Source organism: Ursus maritimus, unplaced genomic scaffold (genome assembly GCF_017311325.1).
Source record: "Ursus maritimus isolate PB19 unplaced genomic scaffold, ASM1731132v1 scaffold_12, whole genome shotgun sequence".
Classification (NCBI taxonomy): domain Eukaryota; kingdom Metazoa; phylum Chordata; class Mammalia; order Carnivora; family Ursidae; genus Ursus; species Ursus maritimus.
The window spans coordinates 11,320,595-11,329,033 of NW_024423564.1; the positions used below are offsets into that span (position 1 = coordinate 11,320,595).

Below are 8,439 nucleotides of genomic sequence, written 5' to 3' on the forward strand. Positions count from 1 at the left end.
TAAAATAAGCAAACAAGCAAAACCTGAGGTCCTTGGGTGGGGATGATTTGAAGGTCCTGTCCATCCCATTCCCAATGAACAGCCCAAACCGGGCCACACCTCTGCAGAGCTTGGCTGGAAAGTTGCCTGGCTTCATGTCGACTTTCGTTCCCCAAATCAACCCAGTCCCAGGCAAATGAGATAGTGCTGGTCTCTCACGGAGCGGAGGTTTTCCTTTGGCATGTTGGCAGCTTCCTGGTGTTGGGACTGACGTGAAGGAGGAAAGTGGCAGGTGGTGAATGTGACCTCTTGTCTGAATGTGACCTTGTGTTGAGGGGGTGGCTGCAGGGCTGTGGGAGTCTCACCCTCGTACCCCCAACATGTCCACAGCATATGGCCCAGAAGCTGCACGCAGTCCCGTACCTTTCACCTCAATGAGCTCAATTGTCTTTCGACAACTCTCCAACTTGACTGGATGTTCCTCAAGGACAAGAAATGTATCTTGACCTTCTTCTGGGCCCCCCAGGAGAACGGAGCACCACGCTAGGCATGAGGCCAGAGATCTGTCCTTATCTGCTGAGCAACTCAACTGAAATGCCCCCGGAAAGAGGGATTCTGCACATGGCACAGGCCATGTGTCCGGGTGAGTGAATGGTCACTGTTGCTGGCTGATAACAATACCATTCTTCAGTCCGTGGCTCAGTCAAGCTGTCCTGTCCAGGCTGTCACCCAAGAGCTATCGTGTGACCTGGAGAGCAGGCAATGGGGGAAGGTTAGAGAAGGGAGTGCCCAAGACTCCCCCGGAGATGTAGGTCCTACGAAGGGCATTCATGCTGACCCCTTATCCCTAAAGCAGTGCAGACTGGGAGAGCGCGGCTGGCTTGGCCTCCCCAAATGTAAACCAAGTACCCCTCACCACTGCTTGTTTCCGAGTGGTGGCCCAAACCGCAAGCACAGCGATCTATGGGCAACAAACCCAAACCTATAGAACAGTGACGAATGTCACAAGCCCTGGGGTGGGTCCTACTGTCTTCCGGTCTTAACCACACTTAGAATGGCTGCCTCCCTTGTCTGCTTGTGGACTGGGAGCTCCACACTTTCTCTGGCTGTAGCTCCTTCTGTTCTGTGCGCTACGAATATGTGGCTCTCTTCAGAACCCTGCAGGCCGCCTTCTCTTCTCCGCTCATGTGTCTGCTTGTTTGCTCTGCGTGGTGGTGGGAAGGCGGGGCCGAAGGCAGACCTTGCCCCAGGTGTCACTCCTCTGTGCAAATGGTGATGGCAGAGCCATGCGACTGATCGGTTATGACACACATGGAATTGCTAACGAGCTTGATAAAATTTTAATTACCCCTTGTTCTGTGGGGCAGGCAGCAAACCATGAAAGTAATGATCCTCTTGGGTGCTGTCTCGGTAAGATGAGAGGAAGACAGGTGTGAGCTGTAGGGAGTTAATCCTGGGGGTAGGGACGGGGTCTGCGGCAGGGGTGGGTGGGCCAAGTGGCTCCCCCCCTCCGCCCCACACAGATTCCCTTCCAAATGATCTGGACCATTTCCTAATTCTCTACTTTGTTCTTATGGACCTGACATTTTCTGGGTGACAAACTCACCCTAGGGAGAAGAGGAAACCAAGGCACATGGAGCATGAGGGACTGGCCCAGGACATATCAGATTTCAAATCCAGAGGCCCTAACTCCGGTCCCCAGAGTGGAGACAGTCCACAGGGACTGCAGGCATGTGCCCACGTAGTTCATGGATCTCACCTTGGGACACGGATCTCCAAGAACACCTGCCCCCCCCCAGCTCCCATACCCTCCGCCCCGTCCCACCCCACGAGAAGGGGGTTGGAGTAGGCTGGGATGGAGCGGCCGTCCCTGGATACCTTGGTAGTTTTGACTTTGTGTCCGCCACTGCAGCTCCATCCTGACAGATCCGGGAGCACTCTGCACTCCTCCCCCGGCAGGCAGGGCTCCATCTGACACCACCGTTTCTGCAGGACGATGGAGGCTGTGGGAGCGGGAGGCAGTGAGGGCAGCTCTAAGCTGTCCTCGGGTCCAGCATGCAGTCACGGGTGGGAAGTCCGTGCAGAATGAAGTGCGAGTTTGTACACTGCTGGCTTTGAGTCCTGCGTTTCCCTGTCTTCCCCGACTTCGGGCTGCCCGGAAAGGCAGTACTCGGGCTGAGACTGGGGCACACACCATATCGATTCAATCCCACTGATCCCTACATGTCACCAAAGACAGCATGGGGTGGAGGCAGGGCCAGTTCTCGAAGGAGCCCTCCGGTCAGCAGAGAGGCGCAGTCTTCCACATACCCACCTGTTGTACGTGAGCAAGTGCGCAAGGGGTCCACAGACCAGGAGTGCAAAGCAGGCATGCGTGTGAGCGCAAGCGGGCACGTTTATAGCCCTGCCACCTGAGTGTGAGCTCATGAGCATGGTGGGACTGTGGCAGGGGGGTGGGTGTGAGTGACACATGTGTGTCCACGTCAAGGCCACAGCAGAATGGGAGGAGGGTGCGAGTAAGAGGCCGGAGGAGCAGGAGGTGAAGAAGTCAATGGCAGGTGCCATGCTCGGGAGAGAAGATTCGAGTGACAGAATGTGTAGCGCCAGGCAGGGAGTGCAGACAAGAGGAAGGGCGGCCACAGAACAGGACCTCTCCTTATCTATGAAGCAGGGATGGTCCCATCCGCCCTCCTCCCCCCAGAGGTTACCCATCATTGGAGACTGATGACGAAAGCCCCGGCATGGCATGAAATTGTATCCCGAGCAGATGTGTGGCCTGGATGGCCCTTCTCATCTCTGTGATTGGGCCCTCCCCGCCGGGGCTCGGCCTTTCACTCACCGTCCACGCAGGAGGGCTTTGCCCGCGTGGTGCCGGCCACCTGGCCGGAGAAGCAGGAGCACTGGACAGTCTGGGAGCGCTCTTCGATGCGGTTCCGGTTGCAGCAGCGATGAGCAGCAATGACCTCACAGGTGCCCTGCTTCACTAGGACTGGGGCGGCCAGACAAGTCAGGGGCCCAGCCCATGCCCGCAGCCCCGCTCCCCTCCCGCCTGCCCTGCTCGTTCTGGGGCCCTCCTCCCAGCCAAGGGGAGGGGTGTTCAAGAGATGGCCAGCTGCCAGGGAGGAGGAGGAAACGGGAAATCCTGCTCCTTCTGCCTTCCCGATCCTTCCTTGTGCCCCAGTGACGCCACGCTCATCCCTCTTTGGCAGAGCCTGGCCCTGAAGAAACATGGAATTCCCCCACCAGCCCCCCTTCCCCTGGCTGTTTCTGGGTGAGGGCAAGGGCTCTGGGGGCTTACAATGCGTGGGAAGGATGATCTGCTTACACAGGCTTTAGCCATGCCAGAAGGAAAACCACAGAATTAGGCCAGGAGCCTAGACTTAAACCTCCACCCCAGGGCCTCTCTCCCTGCAGAACACCTTCTGGCCCGGAAGGAAAGGTGAGCCACAGGTCTGCCCACACCTTCTCTGGGCTGGGATAGCAAAGGGGGGTGCAAGTTTTCCTGGGTGAAAAACAGAGAACCCCTAGAATCTGCATTTTACTCAGCCTTGGAGATCTGCATGCTGTGGAATGGGGTGGGGTGCTGCCCAGCTCTCCCGGCATCCTGGAAAACCCTCTCCCAGGCTCTGCCGCCTCCCCCAAACCTGTGGGAGTTGGTGGCTGCAAGGAAGCCGAGGCAGGGAGGGTCCACAGCCAGGCCAGGGAAAGTGCCAGCAGCCAGTGGCCCGTGCTCCAGTTCTGAGCGGTCCTCTCCCGCATCCTGCGGAGAGAAGCACAAACCCGGCTCAGTGCTGAGCAGGAGCTCCGCAGCGCCCAGCCCCAGCACCACGTGCCCTGGGAGGCCCAGAGGTGGGCAGGATACACACCTTATCCCTAGGCAGCTCTCAGCCTGGTGCGAACTCACCGCACGAAGTGATGAGTGCTGTAGTAGGAAAGGGAGCGGGGAGACTGTCCGGTCGGGAAAAGCACAGACAGCTTTGTGGCGAGAGATGCCATGTAAGAGGGTGAACCCGACATGGTCCCTTGGAGGGCTGTCCCCCGGGAGGAACAATACTGCTGACTCCCATTTTTGGAGTCACTGGACCCAGGCACGTCACAGACATGCTCTTTCAGCCTTCACAACTGTCCTACAACGTGGGATTATTTGTACCTATTTGACAGACGAGCAAACTGATCCTCAAAAGGCCTGGACACGACTTAAACAACCATCAGTCAAGGACCGGCATCTGCACAAATGCAGTTACATGGAGGCCGCTGTAAAATAGAAGAAGGAAATGCTTTAGGTACCGAAGGAGGCAACGATCTCTAACGATAATCCACCACCATTAAGGGAAAAAAATAAACAAAACAAAGTGCGGGATGGTGTATAGAAAATGCGTAAAAGGGAGAGATTACATGTGTTACTTAAATATGCATAAGCTAGCTCTGGAAAATGTATCAAGGAAACCTAGTAACATTGATTGCCACCAGGAAGGCGAGCCGGTTCTCTGAGAGATGGAGGTAGAAGGGAGACTTAGCTTTCTCCCTGTTGTTTTTTTTTACTGGGGGAGGAGAGGGGTTTGAAGTGTAGGGATGTAATAGCAATTCAGTTTCAACAAATTTAAATTTAGAAAAGAAGAAATGACACCAGGGCTAATAGAAGTCAAATGACTGGCCCAGGCCATGCAGCACGTGGGTGGCTGAGCCCAGAGCCCAGAAGCCTGTCCTATCCTGCCGCACCACTTTGTTCTCTCCTCGCTTCTCTTCCTCTATGCTTGATGGGTCAGGCATGCCATCTATCCCAGAGGACAAGCTAGAAATGGAGGGGATCCCAAGGAAGCAGAGGCAGAGAGCAGCACGGGGCCTCCCAGGCATAGCAAGAGCCTGGACCAGCCCCTCTGCTGCACTCCCAGTCCTGGGAACCCCAGAGGCCAAACCAAATGCCAGGACCTTGGATAGGGCGCTTGATCTCTGTCCCCACCACCACTCCCTCAACTGTCCCCCCTTCAGCTGTCTCCTCACTCACCTTTTTTGGGGGGATCCTTCAGCTTCTGTCTGTTCATCCACAGGCCTCAGACTCACCCCACCTAGACAAGTAGGAAAGATTCTTGGGGGGTTGCCAGGGACAGAGGGAGCCCATGGCCCTGCGGGAGGTGAGGGAGGGCCATGGGCGAGGACAAAAGGTGCACCGGAGTAGAGCCCAACTCTGAAGCTGTTGCTCAGGGTTCAGGGCCGGGGACAGAGGCCGTCCTCTGCCTTGCAGCCTCTGGGAACACACAGGGCAGCTAACCTGAGAAGAGCAGCCTGAGGATTACTCTGTCCCAGGAGTGAAGCAGGGCAGATAGTGGGGAGATGTCTAGGAATCAACGCTATCGGGGCTCTGGCCTTGGGAAGGAGCTGAAGGCCAGGGAAGGATTCCCGAGCAGGATCTGACAAAATGCTGCTCCAAGAGGCCCCTGGAAAAGATCCCGAGGTCTTGAATCCTTTTGCCTCCACCTCCTATCCCCACCGCACCTGCGTCCTGGACTCAAGTGGAGCTGGCTCCATTCTGCCACCCTCACCCCATTTCCATTCTGGAGGCCTAGAATGGGGTGCCTCCGGTCTCTAGCCTCTAGCCCAACAGCCTCTCCATTCCTCCCAATCACCTCTCCTCCCTCAGCCTCCAAGGGGAAGTGAGGCTGAAGCAGGTAGGATGGTGGGGCCCAAATAGGGCTATGGGGCAGATGGAGGAAGTGGTGCCAATATCCCTGAGACATGGGCAAGAGCTTCCCAGCCTTCTAGATGGATCTCTTTTTTGAGTAGGTATCTCCTCTCCCTGTCCCCTTCAGGAACCTTCATTTTGATCATTTCAAATACAGCTTTGTCTTCCCAGGCAGTCCTCATCCCTTTTCCCGCTGAGCTGCCACACCCTTCAACCCGGCTCTCCCATGAACCCCAAGACCCAAAAGATGGGGGGTGTGCTTTTGGGCTGAGCTCTCCGTCATTCTATTCCCTCCCTCAGGGAGAAGGGGAAAAGGAAGCTTCTGGGGTTTGTTCTGGGCTTCCACACTCCTGCCTCAGTTTCCCAGCCTGTTTTCCCCAAACCCAGATGCAAGGTATGGGGAGGCTGGGTTAGCAGCCAGCATGCCAGCGTGGAGTCGAGGCTGTGGACCACGAGAAGCTTTACGTTTCCCTGCCTTCTCCCGGTCCCCTCCAGCGCCCACGCACTGCTCCAAATTCTGAGCCCCATCCGGGGTCTACCCCCCCCTCCCCCGCCACGGCGGTACCCACTTGCCTCAGAGTCCCGCACCAAGACTCCGAAAGGCGGACTTCAGGCGGGAGCGGCCAGCTCGGGTGCTGTCGAGTCAGGAGCCCCGTGTCCCTCACCAAGTTGCCGCGTCCCCGAGGCGGCAGGGCTTCAGCCAAACTGGCATCACGATCATGCCTGGCCCCGCTCCGGGCACGGGGAACTCCTGGTCCGCCCGGCCAGCTCTGCAAGGCTCCGCCGGGGTTTTGAGAGGCTCCCGCCGGTAGGCCGGGGAGCGCGCAGCCACCACTGCCTCCCTGTCGCCGGGGGCCGCCCCCGCTCCGCCAGCCCCGCGCGGGCGCCGCCGCCTCCTCCCGGACAGCTCGGGGCGCCGAGCTGAGCGCTCTGCGGGGCGGGCGGGCACGGACGCGCACAGCGGCCCCTGGCGGCCGAGGCAAGAAGAGAGAGGAGAGGCGGGCCCGTCCCGCCGCGCTATCCGCAGTCCGGGTGACCATCTCCCTGGTGCAGGCCGGGGTAACCCAAACAGATCCCTCAAAACTCTCCGTCTTGTGGCTTCCGGGGCGGAAGGGGGCTGCGTGTGAGGAGGGATTGCCAAGATCCCCAAGGGTTTTGAGTCTTGAAGATTCTAGAACTGCACTATCCAGTAGGATAGCCACTAATCCTATGTGGTTATTTAAGTTTAAATACAAACTAAATAAAATCGAAAAGTTGTTTCTTATTTGCACTCACCACATTTCAAGTGCTCAATAGCCACGTGTAGCTAGGCACTACCGTATTGAAAAGATATAGAACATGCCCATCATTGCCCAAAATCCTATCAGACAATGCACTTCTGGAATGATATGTTAGCCCTCCACTGTGCAAATGTTAAAATCCAGGAGGGAAGAGCAAATGATCTCTACCCCAGGAGTGGTGTCCTCGGGGGCAGGAAGGACTAGAGGAGGTATGAGTGTAGAGGCCAAGCCGGCAAGAGGGCTGCAGTAGGCTGACGATTGATCCTTATGGATGATGGCTGTGAACCCCAACTCGAGAACCAAACTTGAGACCCAATATCCTCATTATATGAGTTGCAATATAATTGCAATTTTATAATTCTTTACAGGGTGAAATTTTGGATGTGGAAGCATTAGACAAATGGGAGAAGGAGGTGGTATATGAATTTGTCTCTTAGCGGGAGGGGCCCTCTTGGTTTAAGAGGGCTTTGGGATTGGAGTAACGGGGTAGGTAGAGGGAAGGGCGAAAAGCCTACCTTTGAGCTCTGAGCCACTGCATGTGGCCTAAAGTAAAGGGGCCTGTCTTGAGGATGCCTGGTCCCCCTCACTGGCTAAGGCCACACACACCCTTGGCAGGGCCAGGCACTGAGCAGTCTCAGTTGTCAGCAGAGAAGAGTATCTCCCAAGTCTGACTTCCTACCCCACCCCTCTCCCCTCTTCCTTTCTCCCGCCTCAGGGGTGAGTAGAAGTGCTGACTTTCTTACCAGATTCTGGGACAGTCTGAGGATGGAGGAGGTGTGATGATACCAGGAATCAGAGGTAAGATGTTCGGGGAGAGGAGAGCCTTAGGATTTAGGTTCGGGGGGTGCTGTTCTGGAGCCTGAGAGTGCTGTTGACATCCCCACTGACCATCTGGTGCTGGAGCTAGGGATCTTCCTGTCCTGGCTCTGTGGCCTATTTGTGGCCACACCATGGTGGATGCTGTGAAGAGCAGGTATTAGGGAGCAGGGTGACACAGAGAAGTGGTAAGCCAACTGCCCCAGAAACACTGAATAATAAAAATAGCCAGGATGTTATATTTTTTTCATCAGTCTTGGCTTGCCGTTGTTTATGTCATTTATCTGAGAGCTGGTTCCAGTTTTTCTCAAACAGGAGGGAAATACCCATAGCAGCAGCATGGTCTTTACCTCCGTTTGCCTTTGCCACTCTATGGGCCTTTCAATCTGATTTGTTTTCTTTTCTTGTGACTTCTGTTTTTCTGGCTGTCTATGCCCAGAGTGTAGGTATAATTACAGCAAGTCTAAAGACCTGAATGAAGGGGCACCTGGGTGGCTCAGTCGGTTAAGTGTCTGCCTTTGGCTCAGGTCATGATCTCAGGGTCCTGGGATGGAGCCTCGCATGGGGCTCTCTGCTCAGCGAGGAGTCTGCTTCTCCCTCTCCCTCTGCCTGCCGCCAACCCAGCTCATGCTCTCTGTCTCAAATAAATAAATAAAATTTAAAAAATAATAATAAAGACCTGAA

At 55.9% G+C, this 8,439-nt stretch overlaps 1 protein-coding gene across 1 annotated transcript; it reads right to left on the reverse strand.

Moving 5' to 3' along the window:
- Positions 1-642: 642 nt before the first annotated feature.
- Positions 643-3,738, reverse strand: TAFA3 (TAFA chemokine like family member 3). The gene is made up of 4 exons (XM_008704084.2): positions 3,624-3,738; positions 2,819-2,968; positions 1,858-1,982; positions 643-727 (listed from the first exon to the last, which is right to left on the reverse strand). Exons 1-4 carry the CDS (start codon positions 3,736-3,738, stop codon positions 716-718), a joined length of 402 nt encoding a protein of 133 aa, XP_008702306.1. The 3' UTR covers positions 643-715.
- Between the last annotated feature and the right edge of the window lie 4,701 nt (positions 3,739-8,439).